General features: G+C 42.3%; 1 protein-coding gene across 1 annotated transcript in view; it reads right to left on the reverse strand.

The window, feature by feature from the left end:
* LOC119725293 (X-ray repair cross-complementing protein 5-like) overlaps positions 1–20,794 on the reverse strand; it is a 32,188-nt gene extending 11,394 nt beyond the window's left edge. Inside the window, exons 1-9 of the mRNA XM_038196667.1 lie at positions 20,673–20,794; positions 8,725–8,838; positions 7,268–7,448; positions 6,229–6,400; positions 4,835–5,038; positions 4,188–4,302; positions 3,929–4,067; positions 2,277–2,389; positions 1,325–1,525 (exon numbers count right to left, since the gene is read on the reverse strand). Coding sequence (XP_038052595.1) covers positions 1,325–1,525; positions 2,277–2,389; positions 3,929–4,067; positions 4,188–4,302; positions 4,835–5,038; positions 6,229–6,400; positions 7,268–7,448; positions 8,725–8,838; positions 20,673–20,687 — 1,254 coding nt within the window. The 5' untranslated portion in view covers positions 20,688–20,794. The remainder of the gene's footprint in view (positions 1–1,324; positions 1,526–2,276; positions 2,390–3,928; positions 4,068–4,187; positions 4,303–4,834; positions 5,039–6,228; positions 6,401–7,267; positions 7,449–8,724; positions 8,839–20,672) is intronic.
* Between the last annotated feature and the right edge of the window lie 1,732 nt (positions 20,795–22,526).

Genomic DNA, 22,526 nt, shown 5'->3' on the forward strand with positions numbered 1-22,526 from the left:
ACCGCCAAACTCACTGGTTTGACTAGAATCCTGCTGCTGCACAATTTTAACGTGTTTTTAGATGGGGTTATGATCGAGAATAAGCTTTATGTGGCCTCTCTGGACTCCAATATATTTGCAATAAGTTTAGTCGGACACCATTTGCAGTCATCAGCCGACATTTGAAGCAAAAAAGTCAGGTAAAAAAAAAAAAAAAAGCCGCGTCGCCGCACCACTTTTTTGGCAAGCTCCATACCAGAAACCGGAGACTTTTTTTTTGGCCTTATGCCCTATTACTTTGGAAAGACCTTGAACCATAATTGAATAAACAATGCGAGATACCGGCAGATCTTCATAGTTTTTGGACAGAGCAAAGCTGATAATGAGAAATCCATGTTCGCCCTACTTTTTTTTGTGATCGGCAACTTTCTCTTGTTTCAACTTCAAAGTTGCATGCTGGAAGCCTGGAAAAGCTATTGAAAACTCCTGAGCTGGGAGAGCATTGACCTCAAATATCTAGCTAACTTGAAGCATTACGCTGTTCTTCAGTGTACAGGGTGAGTAAAAAAAAAACGAAACCCAAATGTCGGGACCATTGTTTTAGTGAAGTTCTGCATGTAGCACTTTCAAAATCTAGGATATGAAAGCCCAATTCATAAGCTTTCTTTTAGTACAAGAATCATTCAAATAACCTATGTACTTTTCAAGTTACTGAATTTTAAACACAACCGCCGTTTTAAAGTTCTGTCCACAGATCACAAAAAAAGGTGTGCGTTCTTTCAGCAAAACCAAAACAATTCACACACATCCTTATGTGATTTGTTTTTGTTTTGCTGAACGACACTGAACTTTTTTGTGATCCGTGGACAGAACCTGAAAACAGCGGTTGTATTTAAAATTCTGTAACTTAAAAAGTACATAAGTTATTTGAATGATTCTTGTACTAAAAGAAAGCTTATGAATTGGGCTTTCATATCCGAGATTTTGAAAGTGCTACATGCAGAATTTCACTAAAACAATGGTCCCGACATTTGCGTTTCGGTTTTTTTAATTCATCCTGTATATGATATAGCAATTCAACATTTAAAAAACAAAACTGGGGATGGGTGGGTGGGTGGGTCAAAACAATTTCCAAAAAAAAATTAGAAATTTTAAAACATTGAAAATTTTTATTGGATGTTACGAGCAAAACCAGCCAATATATATTTAAAAAGTTTGGACTGACTCTCATGGCAGAATTTGTTCCGATTCTCCTCTGCCCAATAATTCTTATTGTTAAAACACTGCGAGTCAATGTGCAGTAGAAACAGTATTACAGTAAACCAGTACCATGAAGTATACCTACCTCACATTTAGCTTTGATGTGTGGAACCAAGCAGGCAATACGAGGATTACTTCTGGCAGAGTAGGTTCTACGTACAATAGCTACAGAGTTGGTTTCATACAAGGCATTGATGATGGCTGATAATGCTACACATCCATGTTGATCTGATGGGTCTGCTACAAAGCAGTACACACTATTCCCAAGTTGCTGGTGACGCTTGATCTACAGTCAGTATTAGAATATAAGATACAGGTACACTAAGAAAAATATCAGTGCATGTGTAATACTTTCGTATATGTTACATGTGGCAAATAAAATATCACATACATGTACAGCATGCAGTTCACAATGATGTAATGAAGTCTTATTGCAGTTCTTTATGCAGGCAGTGCTATTGCGTCATCTCCAGGCAACAGTGCCTGACAGATACTAGTGTTATTGATATTTAACTTGTATGCTTTGACAAGAGTCTAATGTGATGCATATGGCAATGAAGATCTGCTACGAGGTGGCAACAAAACATGCTCGGAACTTTCCTGAATTGTTTGTGTATGACAGAGTCTATTACAACAACACATGATTTGACCAGCTTTAGCATCAAGTCTGGATCTTATATTTGCATGCAATGAGTATGAACTGAGCATAACAAACAAGCAATAGCAGGAAATGTCATGACAATAAGCATTTAAAGTGACTTAGCAATTACTAATAATCGTTTGAACAAAGTGTTCTTGCCTTTTGCAATGGAAATTTTCCTTTCATTGCTTTGCAATATTTCATAGAATCCATATCGTACCATTCATCAAATTATTAACTTAATTCCTTTCTGCTCTTGTTCCAAGAGAATTCTCTTTATAATGTTCAAGCGTTGAGTTGATTTTGTTATGTGTTGTAACATGCATGAGAAATAAAAGATTCCTACATCCAAGACTAACACCCACATCCCCAGCTCCTGCTGGTGGGTCATACTTACACTGTCTTGCTTAGCGAAGCCCAGGACTTGCATAAGTTTACCTGGAGGTTTGTAACCCATGTTAACCTTATCTTCTTCTGAAATAGGTATGATGTCACTACCATAACGATGACCTGACAAAAACAAACATACTGAAGGTGAAGTTTCATTTTCATTGACAGGGATGAGATTGTCAATTTAATAACGGCTAAAAATTGGATGAATGGTCTGAAAGATGCATTTCTTCCTCAAAAGGTGTTTTTTCTCCGATTCAAAAGGTATGATTTCAGACAGAAGTCTAAAAAGCTCATGCCTGAATTGAGTTGCAGTCAGACCAAAAGGTTTGTTATTTCAAATCTAGCAGCATTAGTTGCTTTCTGCCGGTGTGTTTCTCCACTTGTAGCTTTTGTAAAGATATACATGCTGTATATATATACGTCACAGTCAGAGGTAGCATTATTGAGCTGAATGAATCAGGTGGAAACATATGCACTTAGGATATTCACAATCAATGAATTCAATCACTTGTTATTATCAGCCTTTTTCGTTTTGGTTATCACCGTTACATTTTCAAATTCTATTCTGTTCAGCATCACCAATTCTTCACACACCCTCATGCTTTCAAACAATGGACCTGACCTGAGCAGCAGGGCTTAGCCGGCATGGTCTATGATTAATGGCCATGCATCTCATTGCTCATGATTAACATGGTCACTATCAGCTCACACTTATATCACTTAATAAAAAATTAAAAAAAGTTTAAAACATTCCAGAATTGAAGCTTTTCCACAACTGATAACTGTAATAATTCAAAATAATGTTTACTGGTCAAGATTATCAAGGTTTGTGTCTAAAACACAAGCTTTCTAAGAAATAAAATCTACATTTGGTGACGGTATTTGTGGATTTAATCTCAAGTCCACCTTTATGATATTATATACAGTGTATTAACTGTTTATCCAGCCGGAATAAAGGCTCTGATCAGTATTAGCCCAGGTAATTCTACTGCAGAAATACTCCATTTAGGACTGGTGTAAGGATTAAAACTTCGCCCGTGATAATTTTTACATGTACATGCTGTTTTCTTCATCTTTATCATTGACTTTTCTTCAATATTATAATTTTAAAAAATCAACTTTTTTGGGACAAGTCGTTAAAAAAAATCAGAAATTAAGTTACAAAGTTGGTTTTCTGATTAAAATCGGAAAAGTTTCATCTCTAAATACCGGCCAAGCACATACTTATTCCCATCCATAAATACCTTTTGGTCAGAAAGTCCAAACAAGTCAAACCATTTTCAACAATTTTGCTCTACGCTTTTACCCTTCTAGCTACGTTTATGGCATGTGCCTCGCGCAAGTATTACTAAATTATTTCCTCATAATGGATGTGGCGTCAAACACTGCAGTGCCGGAAAAAAGTGTTAAAACTGGTCAGTGTTTTATCAACTGTTTAAAACCACCCTTGTGACGGGCTCTTGACCAATAGGAATGGGTAAACTGTCTTAGGTATTTATGAATAATAGTTAATCACTTCCTTCTGTGTCATCACCATGTTAGTGTGGTTTAAATGAACTTTCTGCTATGTACATCTCAAATCAAATCATTTATGTGCGGTACATGTAAAGTTCAAATCATGTAGTCTGAATATCAACTGAATATAACACATACTACCTTCTATGATTTCCTCCTTTTCCACCTCAGTTTCCTCATCATTATTCAGATGTTGAGAGCGTATTGTCTTGGGTGTGTACTCCTTTCCTTTTCCTTTTATGTATGTTGACTTCCATGATTTCTGGGTGCTCTGTTTTACCTTCAAATCAACCAAAAGTAAATAATAATAGTTGGGAGAAATTTCAAATACTTTTCTCAATCTTGAGTGCATTATTATATTTCATTGATGTGGTGAATATAGTGCATTTGTAATGACTACCTTCAGATATCCACAGACAGGAACTTGGATGTTTGGTCCTATCTCAAGGTTGGCCTTCCATGCTGTTTGCTTCACTGCACGCTTTTCAAAGAAGCTCAAAAGTGACAAGGTCTCACTGAAAAAAAAAAGTTATAGAAAAATCACACTTCTGGAATCCTGAAATACATAGACGTCTTACGCAGATACATAATACTGTGGAAAGGAATCCTTGTGTCCTTGAAGGAAACACTGTGAAGGAACCTCAGAGAGGGATGGAAAATAAAGTGCATTGGGTTGCTGATCCTTGATTGCTGCCATCAAAAAAAAGAACTCTTAAAGATCATCATTTCACGTAAATAAAACTAATGTTTGAATTCTTCCCTATTCAACAAATTATTTAAACTGAAAACACACCTACATGGGTTTTTCTGGTACAGCCCACATAAATCAGTTTGACCTTTACACTTAACGAAATGAAATGTCAAGGCTATCCACTGTTTACTAGAGAGTACATATACATTTAGACATCAAACATTTGCTGACTATCCCAGAAATGTTGTACTTTTTAATGCAGGAAGTGACAACGTCTCTATGACCTAACTAACCTACACGTAAATGCATGGTGAACATCTACAGCAGGAGCAACAGTGACTCATTATTTGCCGTACCTGAATGAGTATTTTTCTCCATCTACTTGATTCCATATGTGCTTGAGTAATGCTTCCCCAGCTCTTTGTTGCGGTGTTTTCTCTTTCTGTCTTGGTTTAGTGAGTGCTTTCCTACCATCACTAGTAGATGGACCATTATCATCTTGGTTTGCATCCTGCCTTCCATCTTGACTTTCCTCATCCTCTCCTTCAAATTTAGGCCCACTGTAATCATTCAAAAGAATACATTGATTTGATGTGAAATCGACAAAATAATAACAATGCACTCTTTAGCGAAGAAATTCCTATATTCTTAGAGACTTTTGTATTCTAAGAGTGTATGATTTTGTTCTATATATACCGTATTACCAACATTCATAAGCTGACCCATACCTAATTCATTACTATGCATTTTGCATCAAGACATTACATCACACAAAAGCAGATTACTCCAGGCACAAGTACACAATCAATAGTGTGAAGGGAGAAATAAAGGCGAGACTCTGATATGCATTGCCACCTTACATCTGGCACCCACACAAAGACGCTACACTGTATGTACCGTATTTTTACACATTCAAATGAAAATAAGTCATGCGTACTTTGATTTTTGAATCACATGTTCACAATCTAGTGCTTAACCCTAACCGCCCCAAAACTACAAAATACTACTGAGTACAAGTGTGCACAACACTGCAGTATTCTGTGGTATTTGGTCCTTGATAGTGTAAGTTTACTGTGTGTTTATACATGTTATAAAGCCCATAACTACCAGCGTGACAACCAACGTAAGCCGTGGCTTATTGAAAATTTGGGTAATGTGACAATGCACTTTCGTATTTTTTAATAAAGTTTGTTCCTCAGTAGCGATATTTTCGATATATTTTTCAATATCGATGTTTTCAAAGTTTCGATATTTTCGATATTTCTCCAAAATCCGATATTTTCGATATATCGATATTACCAAATAACTAACATCGGCGATATCGATATCAAACCAATATCGATAAAATCGATATATCAATATATCGACGGTGCTTACTACATCATTATTACCGTGCTCATTGGGCCAATGAAATGTAAACTAAACACAATCTCAGCTGCCTGGAGAGTATACATGAGGCTTTCACGAATGAGTCCATAATTAATTCAACAATATGTACACATATTAATGTTTGAAGGGCTTTTAAAAATTTGAATCAGATAGGCTTTCATATGTGGCTAATTTCATAACACTTTAAATTCCCAACCAATGAAACAAACAAGTTGCTACAGACAATGTTGGATAAAGTTTACAAAGTTTACCACATGTGCATGCACTACATTGTATACACAAGTATCAAAATGACACTTTCTTTTGCAACTAAGGCACAGAAAGCAGTACTGAAGTCATGGAAGTTCTGATTTGTACTTACATGAAATTGAGTTCAACATTCAGGTCTTTGAGAGCATTAACAAAACCTTCCAGGTTGTCATCACTAAACTGTCCTCCCAGGTCAGAGAACAGTAATAGACGTAGGCTGGTGAACTTCTTGCCTTGTGAGGAGCCTCTCAATAGGTCCAGGGAAACAACAAGAGCATCAACAACTATGTGTGTGTGTACAATGTAAGGAAAACAGTCATGGCAACAGAACATTCACACTACAATACATGTACATGTAATACTGATACCGGTATATTATTATAAACAGGGTAAAAAGTCACAATATGACTGCACTAATCTTGCATGTCAACAGACACAAAGGTCTACCATCACTTGTACAAAGAAAAGAGAGAAACAAGGAGTAAAATATAGCAGGGTGACATTGTCAAGTCTATTTCCTACACATTGAAGTCATTTTTGGCATGTTAGAAATCACATGTACATGTGTATCTACAAAATATGACCTTCAAAGGCATGTTTCACCCCGATTTTCTCATGTTTAGAAAATTATTAGTACATGTACATGTATATGAGGCTTTGCCTCCCCATATTACGGGGTAGGTGGCTTTACCTTCTGTCACCCGCATTGCGAGCAACAGAAAACATGTGAACACATGTGAACACCCATTATGTAAAAGAAGCACCCTTCCTTCTTCTGCATTCATACAATAGACTGCTGCTGCCTTCGATGCTGCACATTTTATAACCAAGCATCAATGCACATAATGCTAAATTATAGAATTAGGAGACAGTTCTACAGTATGTACATGTATACATCTATTTTACGTCTATTCCTACACTTGTAAATTTACTTCATGTATGCGATTTTATATGAAGTTTTTAAATGGTTAATATCCATATGCCCATGCACAGAACACAGTTCAACACAATGCAGTTTATCCATTTTTTGCACTGAACTGATCCGCTTGGAGGGTTGAAATGTTCATGAAAACAATGTAATGACAAAAGAAAAGCAAGTAAAAAATAAGTAGTGTGTACAGCGTGTATCACTGAAATCATTCCAAGGATACAATCAGCAGCCTGCGGTCCTGGCTGTACATCTGTCTTGATATACTGGATCAAATCTAAATCTACTGGGCCCAGAGGTCTGGCTTCAGTAATGTGCTCATAGCCATCATTGGACAGATGATTGGCAGTTCCTTGAGTTCCAAATAGAACTAAGCCAACTTCATCCTTAGATTCACTGAATAACTACAAAGAGAAGTTACATGAATGAATCACCTTGATAATTACTAGATGAGGCTTGGGAACTTAGTGGGAGACTGGAGTGCAGAAACATGAAATGTACTGCATGTTTTTGTGTTTTAAAATAACTCTGGCATAGTGCATTCTGGTTCTTAGCTGGAACTGGCTCTCAGAGAAATATAGAAACAATTAACTGTTAATCAGAAGGTTTTCAATGCCATCAGACAATATGCAGCTTGACTATGTATGTACCGTAGTTGAGTAAAGATCAGTATATGCCATGACTGTAGGGAAAACAACCTATGAGTACCTGGACTGCATGGAATATTCACAATTCAAATTCTGGTGATTTACAATACTGTACGCCACCAAGAATTTGCCACGGAGAGTTTATTTTTCCCAGTGCATAGTTTGAGATGGTCGACAAATTCGCAGCACGGGACATTTGAAGAAAAAAAAAATTCCAGTCAGTAGTTTCGTAAGCATATGATTTGAGTATCTGTTGCCCTTTTCATTTCTTTTTATCAATATGGTGTTTTTTGTAAGGCAGCAGAACGCTATGCCCCAATCTATAAAAAATTACCTCAAGTTGTCTGCTGAGTGCTGACACTCATTCAAATGGGCCATGTTTTGTCGACCGTAAACTTGAAAAATTGACTCTCCATTGCAAACTCTTGGTGGCGCACTGCATTGTGAATCTCCCAAATTGAGAGGAAGTGCATGAAATGTATCGTGGGCATGCTGCATGAGTAATGCAACAGAGTAATCTCAGTTTTTAACTTACTCTTTAGAGCATCTATGCTAATAATACAGATTGCACTATGTATTATAATTATCTTCTTGTGTGTACCATAATAAAATGAAAAACTGATGAGAAGTGGGAAGTATATCCCATTAATGTGACATCCCCCCTCTGCAGGTAAGGTTCACCATACTACCTCAACAACGGTTGACGTGCATTCCTTAATGACAAATTCCTCTTACATTCCTCTTACCAGCAATTTTACATTCTAACGGTACATTACCTTCATGGAACATGTTCCCAAATTAGTACCTAAAATGGTAAAGTGCTTTGTGGCACGTCATCGCACCAGGTAAAGTAACAGTGGTACTTATTTTTGCTTCCCAGAGGGAAATTTTGACAAAACTTGGGTTTACAACTGCCATAGCAAATCACTAAGTTCACATGTACCGCTGATGTGCACGTGAATCGGTAACTGTGATTGCACGGAGTTGACCTGAGGGTGACATCAAGACTTTCAGCGTATGAACATGTACATACCTTCCTTTGTAGAAGCAGTGTAATGACATCAAGTGCAGATTCTAAACATGTTGCATGGCCACTTGGTGCCTGATCCATTGATGGGCCAACATCTAAGCACAGCAAAATTGCCTCCTGTGAGAAAAATTGACAATATTTGTGAAAGGTTCTGTCAAAACCAGACGTTTCAGGGAAGACCTTAAAACTTAGAAAGACACAACAAATGAACATGGGAGGAGGACTGTACACTGGCACTCTGGGTCCAGCAAAGCTCAGTTTGGGGACCAGCGTGAGAAATCTAATTTGGTGCCGAAGTGATACTTCTGCAAGTCTAATTCACAAGTAACATGCGTCAAATTATCCTTAAAAATCCTGAAGTCATTTAAAACAAACTTGCTTTGATTTTCCCTCCAAATTTCACTCAGGATAACCAAACATCTGAAAGTTGGAACTTGGAAGTTGGATTTTTCCCCAGGGCTGCTTGTTAACAAGGTACATACATGTATGTATGTAGCTTCCATAATTAATACACAGGGTGGATAAAAAAAAAAAAAAAACAACGAAACCGAGATATTATTGCTAATTGGAACAGAAGTAGGGCACATGTGAATCAAAGGGAGATATCCTCTGTACACTTTGGGTTGAATTTCCTCTTTAAAATGACACCCCGATCATGTCCTTACCACTGCTTACATTCACAGTTGACTGACATGACTGAGCAGTGACTAGCCCCTTAAATGTGGCCAATTTACTGGACTACCTCCGTAAATAAAGGCCACACTTCCACCATGTACAAAAACATGTCAAACTTTGTCAAATTTTGATTTTCACATTTAGGCTTAGTTTGTAGGTTTTTGTGGCTTTAGAAGCATACTCACCCTCTTCATAGGCTAATCAGAAAGTGCTGCCTTTTTCAGATGTCTATTTTTTGTGAAATTTCAAGATTCATTTGCACACGTTTGCGTATCAAAATTTCAACATGAAATTTCACAAAAAATTAGACATCTGAAAAAGGCAGCACTTTCTGATTAGCCTATAAAGAGGGCGAGTATGTTTCTAAAGCAAAAATAAACTACACTGTACAAACTAAGACTAAATGTGAAAATCGAAATTTGACAAAGTTTGACATGTTTTGTACATGGTGGAAGTGTGGCCTTTATTTATGGAGGTAGTCCAGTACATTGGCCACATTTATGGGGCTAAGCAATGACCAATTTTATGAAAGGGTCTATGCTACTTTTCATGGTGAAATCTCTTTTTTCCCCCAACCTGCCTTGATTGGCAACCAAAGCCTTTCACTCTGTGACAAATGACACCACAAAACCCACAATTAAAAAGTGGCGCAATTCTCTAAATAGGCCGTAGACCCTTTCATAAAATTGGTCGCATTCAGGCATGCCGAAGCTTAGCCCAGGTTGGACTCTGTTGTGTACACGCAACGGAGTCCAGGGTATGAATCTCTCCTGCCATAGCGAAAAAAATTATAACACATTTTTTGCATATTTTTACTTGACGGAGGAAGCTGAAATTTCGGTTATATATTCCTTGTGTCCAGAATTGTGCCTGCGCTGGGTTTAGAAAAGGCAAATATGTCCGCGGGCATCGTGTTTACCGAAAATAAACCGCAATCCCACGCTTTCGTTGAAAACATTTCCGTACGAACTCCCCCTGTGTCTTTCGGGACTTTTAACGATTTTTAATGAATATTAACGTTTAATTCCAAAACTTGCAAATTTTCCCTCGCCGTGTCTGCACACCGGCAGCAAACGGTAGTCCGAGTAACTTGGACCCAACTTATCACCTTTTTAACATTCGGACATGGTCTTGCGATAGTGGGGTCCAAGCTAATCCGTATATGCCGAGCAACACAATTTTTCATCGATGTCAACTTAATCATCGATGTCTACTTGTACAAATGTACCTCATGTTTTTGTTGGGCAATGTTGGGTTTTTGGGACTAGGACAAAATTGTGTTGCTCGGCATATACGGATTAGCTTGGACCCTACTATCGCCAGACCATGTCCGAATGTTAAAAACGCGATAAGTTGGGTCCAAGTTACTCAGACTACCATTCCCCAAAGTCTATAAATTGCTCCATTTTATCTGGGTCAGGGAACCAGACTACAAGAACATGATTGGTTTTCTTGCAATGCAGAATTGAATTACACGGGAGGCTCAACCAGCTCAATGCTGAAGCATCTGTCCAGCAAACATCCCATGTCCGGACAGTCGGGCTCTTCAACAAGTGGGCCTCGCCAGCAGCAGCAAACAATTGCCGGTTATTTTGGACGGCAGGAGTGCAGCCCGGCCAAGGCAGAAAGAATTTCCCAACTACTGGCTGAGATGGTAGCAATCGACTCGCTTCCTATCTCGGTCGTGGAAGGTACAGGTCTTCACCAGCTATTGGGTTTCCTTGAGCCGGGATATACGGTTCCATCTCGTTCAGCGGTGACGGCACGAATCCAAAAGATGTACCAATCGAAGAAAGAAGCGCTAAAGGCCAAACTTGCAGGATGTGACCACGTAGCCCTGACGACGGACTGCTGGACTTTTCGGGGCCAGGAAGGGTTCATGACAGTTACTGCACACTTCCTTGACAGCGAGTGGTCCTCCAAGGATGCCGTCCTGGACACTTCGCCCATAATGGCTCTGGCAGCAGACGACGCAGATGACGAACCCGAAGGACCACAGCGCCATACTGCCGTGGCACTTGCGGCCCAGCTAGGCCGTGTCATTGATGAATGGGGGCTGCAAGGAAAAGTTAGCGCTGTCGTTCATGACAACGCATCCAACGTAAAAGACCTAGGGCAGCGGAACGATACGTTAGACGTTGGATGTGCGGCGCACAAACTTCAGCTAAGTATTAATAAGGGCCTTGAGGCATCCCGGCAGGTTACATCCGCCATAGCAGGAGTCAGCCAGCTTGTCGGCCATTTTCGCCGAAGCACCATCGCGACCAAGGCCCTGGAGCAGAAAGGCCCTGGGCAAGATAACTGACATCACGATCACATTTTAATATCATGTAAAAGAACATAATAGACAAATAGGCTTACAGTACAATATTAAATTACTAGGTAAGAAAGTTAATGACAACATCCATTGTAAAACTGAAATCGATTGTTTCAATTTTAAAACGTGCACGTACTTATGATTTCCTTACTTTAGGTGGCTACAACATGTCCGTCTTACGGGAGCAACGTGAGTGGAAGCTGCGTATATCCGATAATTTGCGGCCTCCAAGGTCATCTCCAGATGAAAGACGAAGACTCGGCTCCCGTGAAGGCGTTGAAGACGGCTACATGTAACGACTTGGCAAAAAGGTATACATAAAGATTGCTATTGACCACGTCTACTTCGGTAACTACAAAAGATCATAGGAATAAGCCGATCGTCTTGGTTGTCTGAGTGTGTCGATACCAAGTCTACTTCGGTAACCACAAAAGATCATAGGAATCAAAGTCTGTTCTATTTCGATTTTCGGCAACCACAGAGGATCAAAGATTACAACTTGGGTTATTGCGTTCTCAATAGAGTGTTCAAACGCCGACAAAAAGTCATTTTCAGTAGATTTAAGCATACAACATGAAAGATAAATTTTCTTTCTTAACGATGTTTTGCTTGTTTTTTTTTTTTTGTAATCTTTCTTGAACAGGTTTAGCGGTGAGATTGCTGATGTCCCGCTTCTCACACCAGTTGTGGATCCCAGATACAAAGACCTGGGTTTCCTTTCCAATGCGCAACAGGAGCGAGCAAGAGATGGTTTACGCGAGATGCTGGCTACAATTACTGCAGCACCTCCTCAGAAGAGACAGCGCATGGAGACTACTGAGGAAACGTCAGCAATGGCGTTCCATTTGAGCGGTGGAGCCAAGGTGGTTGGAGATGAGGAGACACCCGAGGAGGAGAGGGCGGAGAGGTCACCTTTGGACGACTTTGCCGAATATCTCCGCGCCAAACCAGCCAGACTTGATACAGACCCATGTCAATGGTGGCTTGCCAACTCGCAACATTACCCATCAGTAGCGAAGGTCGCAAGACAGCTCCTCTGCATTCCGGCAACCTCAGTTCCATCAGACCGGGTCTTTTCTACCACCGGCAACATCGTGTCTGCAAAGCGCAGTTGCTTAACATCTGAAAACGTAAACATTCTCATTTTCCTGGCGCAGAACTCAAAATTAAATCTCTAGGTTGACCAACAGCTCCACAAGTCCGCCAACTTCAGTGCAAGTTATCACGTCTGATTATTCACTTATTTGTTGTTAAGTTGAGAAATTCCTCCATTTTTGTTTATTGTGTCTAGTTTAATTGTGTCCAGTTTAATTGTGTCCTCAGTTGTCGTCCAGATCATCTAGAGCATTGATAACATTTCCAAAAGTGCATTTTAAAAGTTAACCATCTGACTCCTTATTTATTATTATTGAGCATTTTAGAGCTGTTTGGATAGTATTGTGTATCAAAGGGTAACTTACTAACTAACGGCTCCATTACGGCTATTACGGCCACGGGATATATACAACTGATGGAACTTGGAACACTAGTAGGGCCTTTCCAATCCCAGTTCATAATTTGTTTTTCTTGTTCTAAAATAAATTGTTTTCATATCTACATCGAAGCCATTGTTGTTTATTTAAATGTTCCTATATTTGTGTTTTTTTTAACCTTTTGTATCAACAATGAACCAGTCCGGTACCAGTTCCGTTCCTCTAGTTTCCTGCTTTCGTTTAATAAAACTTAAACTGTTCAGAAAAGTCAAAACTGTTTGTTAATTAATTGTTTTTCTTTAACCCGATTTTTTCTGATGTACGATGTCTCAAAGCCTGAGAAAGTTTTAAGGGCATTTATAATTTCCTATGATCGAACAAAGTGTAGATAAAAAAAATATACCTTTAACAACAAATGATATAATAAAAAAAATAACCGCGCGCCAATATTTTCTGCGGAACTGGCCAATCACAACGCACGTAAGAAGTGCAACTTGATTAGCGTAGTACAGCACGCATGCGCCGGGTCCCTATGATAAAGCACGACACCATTTGTGCACGTGCTTTTATTTACTGTTAATAGTACTGACTAATTCATGCTACACCGGCACGGTGTAGCATGAATTTAGGTTTTATGAAATACGGACTCATTGGTGGTATTGCGCATGCTCTTGACCGGGAAAGGGTACCCGGGAAAGGGTACCCGGTTCCAGTCAAAACCGTAAACAGACAGGCCTACGAATTAAAAAGTTGAGATCATTATAAAAACCACTTTCCGCATACGGCGATAATAGGAAGTCCACCTCCATTTGCACACTCCGCGCATGTCTATTTTCACAGGTATCGTACACGGAATAAACCACACCACCGTCGGATTTTTTTCATATCAATTTGAAAAGGAAGAGTTATACTACACAAAAGACAGGACAATTCGGGAAGGTTAGTGGGCAATCTGTATTCCGAACGAGAAACGTGACAAGTGCCGCGATAATATGGCAACCCATCCTAAAGGTGATTTTTGAGCAATAAAAATATTTTTGACTCTAATTTGATCAAAACAAAACAGGGGGGGAGCAACTATAGAATGCAGGGCCATGCCGGAAAATGTGTTTTTTTTTTGTAGTTGGATGCGATGTGAGGAGTGGGGTCGTTGAGTAAAATGGCACTCTTTGAGAACGAAGCAACTTTGGTATGATACTTCTCCTATGCGTACGCGGGTGGGTACGGTACGGCGGGTATGACATGACCAAAGATCTGCCGTAGGTGCTATAGGAACGTAGATGTATAAAAAAAAAATAGAGGGCGGTTTAAAGAGTAAATTAGCATGAAGTAAATTGTGATCAATAGAGGGCGCTATAGAGAGTGAATTATTGGCAAGTACATGTATGTAGTATATATACCGAGAGAGACGGCTTGGGATGTCTTGGATGCGTGGATGCGCGGTGGATGAGTATGAAGTCATCAATAGAGGACGCTTTATTTACCCGCGGACCCTATACTGTATTTACCCTATAGGACCATTGGAACATTCAATGCTCAAACACTCATAAAAGACTATCGCCTATATGAGCTGACTAAGCTTTGTAAAACTCAACATTATGACATCATTGGGATCCAGGAACATCGTCGGGTCCTAGACACAGCAATCACGTGCCTTGATATTGGAGGTGGGTGGAAGGCACATCTTGCAACCGCCCGAGCCGGAGGCCATGGTGGTGGGGGTTTTCTGATCTCACCAAGAGTAGCCAGTACACTACTAAATATTGAACCATTGCACCATCGAATAATCACAATGACTGCACAACTTAATAACAAATGGTTACATGTAATAAATTGCCATATGCCGACTGCCCGTGCTGCTGATGCTACCGGCACTACTGACTGTATTGACATCATTGGTCGTTACCTCGATTCGAAACCGAGTCGCGATATAACGGCATTTGTCTGCGATCTCAATGCTGACCTCCCGCCAGATGGTGTGACTGTGAAGAATAGCCATCTTCATCAAGCTCGTCTCAAGCACATGACACCTCACGTCGAAGCTGTTTCGCACTTTGTTGTAAGCAGCGATCTTGTAGCATGTAATGGTGTTATGCGACAACGTCGTACCAAGCTTCTGACCTTTTATGGCCCTCGGAAACGAAAATGTCGTCTAGACTACATATTCGTGAACAAGAAATGGACGCGTCTGATACGCAAGGTGCACAATATCAAGCCACACTGCGTTTGCTCGGACCACACACTTCTAACATGGACACTCAGCATGCAACTTTGGAGACCAACGAAACACACCCGGAAAGAACGCCCATTACTCTGGTCTGCCCTACGAAAAACTGCAATACAGCATCGCTTCACCGCTGAAACGTTTCGTAGGCGTGACAAAAGGCCAGGCTACTCAGCCTATGTTGAATCGGTAAGACATGCTGCAAACACAGTTTTACCCAAGCGCCGACCCCCACCAAAGGTCTGCTTATGGGATACAGATCCGGAAGTGCAACAAGCTAGACATCAACTCAATACTGCAAACAGAACAAATCCCAACTCAAATCATCGACAGTTGGAGGTGAATCTCGAAAACACATACACTCGACGAAAAGAAGAGCTCATACATCAAATATCCAATGAGATTTCAGAACATCACGAGGCAGGTCGCAGTCAAGCAGTCTGGTGAGCTATTGACAAGATCACCGGCAGGAAAACACGACCGAACACCATTGTTTCTGCAGAGTCCGTAGATGATCGGTTAATGAAGATAGCTAGCTACTTTCACAGGCTTCTGAACACACAGCCTCTTGACCTGGATCTACCACCGCTCGGTCCTCTACCGTTGGCACCTAACATAAACGTCGGTGCTATTACAATCGAAGAACTCCACAAGGCCGCCCAACAAACTCCTCCAGGAAAGGCTGCAGGTCCCGATGAGCTGCCATCCGATATTGTTGGCATTTTGCCGCTGCTGGAGTGTGTGCTGCCCATTATGAACGACGTGCTTGCTGGCAATGATCCTCCTCCGGAATGGCGCCAGTCCATCATTGTCGCGATCCCCAAAAAAGGCAATAGTACAAAACTCAACAACCTGCGCGGACTGAGCCTTATGTCAGTTCATGCAAAACTCTTCAATCGTGTGCTACTGATCTGCCTTCGCGAGCGGCTAGAAACACTCATTCTACCACTGCAGGCTGGTTTCCGACCTAATCGTAACACTGTGGAACAAATCGCATGCCTCCGAATAGCAATCGATGCGTGTCGCTCCAGAAAGCGGAGTCTAGTGGTAACCTTTGTTGACTTCTGCAAGGCTTTTGACTGTGTCAATCGCGGGGCACTCAGAGATATTCTGGCATTCTATGGGATACCCACATCTTTCATCAATGCAATAATGTCACTCTACACCAACACAGCCGCATGTGTACGCACATCTTCGGGATGCACTGACGAATTCAAAACAACATCTGGTGTACTTCAAGGTGATACTTTGGCACCATATCTTTTTATCATCGTCATGGATTACATCCTGCGCACATCACTTACCATTGAGGATGGCTACACTGTGAGAAGACGCTTGTCGGCGCGATGGACAGCCGTAAAAATCCCTGCACTCGCATATGCCGATGACGCTGCGCTGATGTCTGATGACGTGGATGCAGCTCAACGCCAACTGCTTCGCTTTGAGGCAGCATCAGTCCTATGTGGGATGGGGTAGCTAGTGACAGTGCCAAAATGCAGCTATTCCATTCCACAGTAGAGTCAGTGCTCCTGTACAGCTGTGATGCCCTAGCAATCACCGAAACCATGGCCAGGCATCTTGATGCTTCACACCGTGCTCTCATCCGTTTTTGTCTTGGTGTCCACTATCCAGAACGACTTTCCAACGACGGTCTGTACGCTCGTACTTCCGCAGCACCAGCCACAACCACCCTGCTGAGAAGTCGCCTTCGCCTCCTTGGTCATGCACTGCGAAGACCTCAGGTGCCTCTGGCCATCTTCATGAACCCACAAAACCAACCATCAGAACCCTTTCGACAGGGCGGGGGACTACGTCACACCTACATGGCACAAATCATTGACGACCTAAATGCCATCGGCCTCAGTCATGGTCAGGCTGCTCGAGCTGCCCAGGATCGGGCTGGATGGCAAAGACGACTTTCGAGCATTGGAAAAGCCACCGGTCACAACGCCTCGAGCCGACTTCGACTCCAGTAGCGTCAACTCAACAACCCTATAGGACCCTTTACTTTATTTCCCTGTCTAAACCAACCCAAACCTACCCACTCCTTCTTGGATGCGTGGATGCGCGGATGCGGGGTGGGCATGAAGTAAATTTTAATCAATAGAGGGCACGTTATTGGAAGCCTGGATACGCAGATGCGGGGTAGGCATGAAGTAAATTTTAATCAAAAGAGGGCGCTTTATTGGATGCCTGGATGCGCGGATGCGGAGTGGGTATGAAGTACATTTTAATCAATAGAGGGCGCTATAGAAATGCACAAATGGCATGAAGTTAATTTTAATCAATAGAGGGTGCTTCATTGGATGCGCGGATGCGGAGTGGGCATGAAGTAAATATTAATCAATAGAGGGCGCTATAGAAAACCGACTGTGCATCCACGCAGCCATGGATGCGCGGATATAGAATGGAGTGGCCCTGTATTCTATAGTTGTGCCAACAGGGGCCCTACACTTCATGATCGCCCCTTTAACTTAGGGTATTTCCGAGTGGAATGGTGGGGTTCTTGGTTCTTGGTTGGTTCTTCTCTTAAATACTCCACGTGGGAGTTTATACAGGAGGATAGAAACACCGGGGCAAACCCCTTCTCTTATAATGCGCCTATCAATTGTTCCCCCCCCCTTCTCCTCCCCCCCCCCCCCCCCCCCCGGGCTGTGGGGATTGTCACTTTTGAAGTGACAAAATCCCCACCCCTCGGGCAAAATTTGAGTGACAATCCCCAACCATGCCCCGACTTACATGTATGTGGGGTGCACTAGTGATTTGCCTTTCCATTAGTATGCCAACGTTAACAATGCAATTTGAGTGAGACCAAAATCCCCACCCTGGGGCATGAAAAACGTGACCAAATCCCGACATCGGACCTGGGGCAGCGTGCATCGGAGGGGTGGGGGAAATATTTGATAGGCGCATTACTAGCTATATAACTTATAAGTGTTTACTGGGTTCTTTTACGTGCATTATACAACACACGGCTTTATGTCCTATCCAAAGGACGAAGCAAAATAATGGTTAAGTGCCTTGCTTAAGAGCACAGGTGTCCGCCGGCGGGCTCGAACCCACGTCACCACTGTTGCGCCTCTGAAAGTAAAACAACAGTACTAGGCCTACATGTTGGGATTGCAGGTCAACTCGCCCCCTGGCCGACTCGCCTCTTACCGACTCGCCCCTGACCGACTCGCCCCCTGACGGACTCGACCCTTACAAGCTCGCCCCCTGGCTGACTCGCCTCCTAGCCGACTCGCCCCCTCGCAAACTCGCCTCCTAGCCGACTCGCCCCCTGACCGACTCGCCCCCTGACCGACTCGCCCCCTGACCGACTCGCCCCCTTGAAAATTATGCACCGTACAGGGACATCGTGAAATAAAAATAAAGACAGTGGAGCACATTGCCTGGTCCCAACGTGAAACTTAATGGAGCCGAATTACTCAAACGCAAGTTTGAAGGATTTCCAATACCAATGCAAAAAAGTATCGATCCTTTATAAAGAATTTGGGTTTGGAAACACCTTAGCACAACTTTACCAATATAGCGCAGCGTGATTTTTTGCGGAGTGCGTATTGGGCATGTGCGCGTAGTAGCGTTCACGGTGACTGCCGGCGGGCACGGCAGGTACATGTACCGGTGGGTGCTGGTGTGGCAGGTAATTCTGTCCCCCCCTGGTAAATGTGTCCCCCCGGACAGATCTACCGGGTCGTGACCCGGTAAATCTGTCCGGGGGGACACTTTTACCTAGGTGAACCTGTCCCCCTCTAGGTAAATCTGTCCCCCTGCACGACGTTAAATGTGTCCCCCCTGGTAAATGTGTCCCCGTGCAACGTCACAAGTCTAGCACCTAGACTGTATATTAGTGAAGATATTAACTGTTTTTGCTCGGCGCCTTGCTAAATTCGGGAATGCTGCTTACTCCCGTTTTGATGACGACTTCGGGAGCGAACGATTTGCATGGTGGGCGTGCGCGCGAGTGTACCGCACCTACGGAGGGCGCCAGGGCCGCGGCCGGGGACGGGGACAACAGTGCACCAGCAGCAGGCCTGCGGCGCGGTGACCCGTGTCGCGTATAATTTTGCCAATTCTCCTCATTGAAGTCCGCCATGACAGTCACACGCATATCGGCGGCTGATGCGCGAGGGCGTGCTAGCGATAGGTTGAGTATTACTACGCGTGCCTTCTTGCAGAAACATAGATCGGTAACTTGATTAACATCTAAACGTTAATTTCATTTTGATAATTATTGATGAAGGGTGGAAACTCTAAAAATGTATACCCTGTGCGCTGAATTCATTATAATAACATCAATATAACAACTTATGCGTGCAAAACCAGGGGGGACAGAATTAACTGGAGGGGACAGAATTACCTGGAGGAGGACAGAATTAACGGGACAGGGGGGACACTTGTACCTAGGTAATTCTGTCCCCCCGGACACTTTTACCGGGGGACAGAATTACCGTCCACACCGGCGTGCGATAGGTACCGGTACGGTGGGTGCCGGCGCGCAGCAGGTATACCCGCGTTCACCGTTTGTCAATGACATAATTTGTAAATCTCAACTCAAGGTCCTCAGTTTCATCATGGTTTCATTCAAAAATATTTTTAGAATAAATGATATTTGAAAAATCAAAAAATGTTTTTCATTTTTTTGGTTTAGTGGTGTTCTTATCAAACACATGAAACATACCGAACGGTTTTGAAAAAGTTATAAAAGAGGCTCAGAAATGGAACTTTCAGAACCAAATTTTGAATTGGGCAATTAAATAGTTCAATCCCAAAACTCAGATATAACGAAGCTGATTTGCTGGACTCTCTGTGTTCCCCTCCATGCACTGTCTTTATTTTTTTTTTTTTTTACGATGTCCCCGTACGGTGCATCATTTTCCACGGGGCGAGTCGGTCAGGGGGCGAGTCGGTCAGGGGGGCTAGTCGGCTAGGAGGCGAGTTGGCGCGGGGGCGAGTCGGCTAGGGGGCGAGTCAGCCAGGGGGCGAGCTTGTTAGAGGCGAGTCGGTCAGGGGGCGAGTCGGTCAGGGGGCGAGTCGGTCAGGGGGCGAGTCGGTCAGGGGGGCGAGTCGGTAAGGGGCGAGTCGGTAAGGGGTGAGTCGGCCAGGGGGCGAGTTGACCTGACACCCATCATGCCCATCATGCCCATGAGTCCGGCGCTCTTCATTGTCTTAACCGGGTATTCTGAATTACTCCCCCTTCAGTATACGATCGCCCTATATCAGCCCATGATCAGCCTATGGCCTAACAACATTAAAACAATACCTTTTCTTTCGCCATGATGTCCTCCACATGTGTGTATTGCTGCTGCTGCTGTCGCTGATGTCAAGTTCGCGCACGCCCGCCGCGGACGAAACCGCCAACCGTACCGTACAATAACAAAATACCGCAGCCGCCACCATTTGGGGCAACATATGGGACCCAAAAAATTGGACTGGTATGTGTGTAGCTACATACACTCTACATAAAAAACTAGAATAAAGCGCCCTCATCAGACAAAAAATACAAAAAATGCTGCACAAAATTCCCATGTATACGTAGTACCCGTTGCATAGGGTGATGATAGCCTTTAATTACAGAAAAAAAGACTTTCTACAGAATTTATGTCGTGCGCCAAACAGTTAAAAAAGTCTACAGACATCTACCCTGTACAGAAAAAGTCTACACGCATCTACCCTGTACAGAAAAAGTCTACATGCATCTACTCTGTACAAAAGAAGGTCTATACGCATCTACCCTGTAGAAACAAAGTGTAGATGCATCTGACCTGCACCAAAAAAAGTCTACATGCATCTACCCTGCCCCAAAAAAGTCTACACGCATCTACACTGTACAAAAAAGGGTCTACACGCATCTACACTGTACAAAAAAAAAGTCTACACGCATCTTCCCTGCACAAAAAAGTCTACACGCATCTACCCTGCACAAACATGACAAAAGAGTCTACACGCATCTACCCTGCACAAAAAAATGTCTACACACATCTACACTGTAGAAAAAAAGTCTACGCACATCTACACTGTACAAAAAAGGTCTACACGCATCTACACTGCACAAAAACAGTCTACACGCATCTACCCATGCGTGTTGTTTCTACAGGGTATGTAGACCTTTTTTTGTACAGGGTAGATGCGTGTAGACTTTTTTGGTGCAAGTCGGATGCATCTAGATTCTGTTTCTACAGGGTAGATATGTGTAGACCTTTTTTGATCAGTGTAGATTAATGATGTGCAAACTCGACCAGAAACCGAAACCGACCTCAGGGCGGTTTAGCCATCTTTTGAAAAAACACACGAAATAAACCGAAATAAACCGAAACAGTTGAGAAATTCAGGTGATCCAACATTATTGACAGTCACTGTGACCGCAGCCCTGGTGTGGTGTGGCCACCGAGCGCACTATCAAGTTCCCACGGTATTAATTTCTCCAGTCGGATGGGACTGACAGTGAAATAGATACATTGTAACAGTTTTCATGATTACTGCGTGATGATACCATGCGTTTGTTCAATAAGCGGAGTTACCAGGTACTCTCGACTTTTTCTGTACAGTGTAGATGTGTGTAGACTTTTTCTGTACAGTGTAGATGCGTGTAGACTTTTTCTGTACTGTGTAGATGCGTGTAGACTTTTTCTGTACAGTGTAGATGTGTGTAGACTTTTTCTGTACAGTGTAGATGCCTGTAGACTTTTTCTGTACAGTGTAGATGCCTGTAGACTTTTTCTGTACAGTGTAGATGCCTGTAGACTTTTTCTGTACTGTGTAGATGCGTGTAGACTTTTTCTGTACAGTGTAGATGTGTGTAGACTTTTTCTGTACTGTGTAGATGCGTGTAGACTTTTTTTGTACAGTGTAGATGTGTGTAGACTTTTTCTGTACAGGGTAGATGCGTGTAGACTATTTCTGTACAGGGTAGATGTGTGTAGACTTTTTCTGTACTGTGTAGATGCGTGTAGACTTTTTCTGTACAGTGTAGATGCGTGTAGACTTTTTCTGTACAGTGTAGATTTTTTCTGTACAGTGTAGATGTGTGTAGACTTTTTCTGTACAGTGTAGATGTGTGTAGACTTTTTTTGTACAGTGTAGATGTGTGTAGACTTTTTCTGTACAGGGTAGATGC

This window comes from Patiria miniata, unplaced genomic scaffold (genome assembly GCF_015706575.1).
Source record: "Patiria miniata isolate m_02_andy unplaced genomic scaffold, ASM1570657v1 HiC_scaffold_19, whole genome shotgun sequence".
Classification (NCBI taxonomy): domain Eukaryota; kingdom Metazoa; phylum Echinodermata; class Asteroidea; order Valvatida; family Asterinidae; genus Patiria; species Patiria miniata.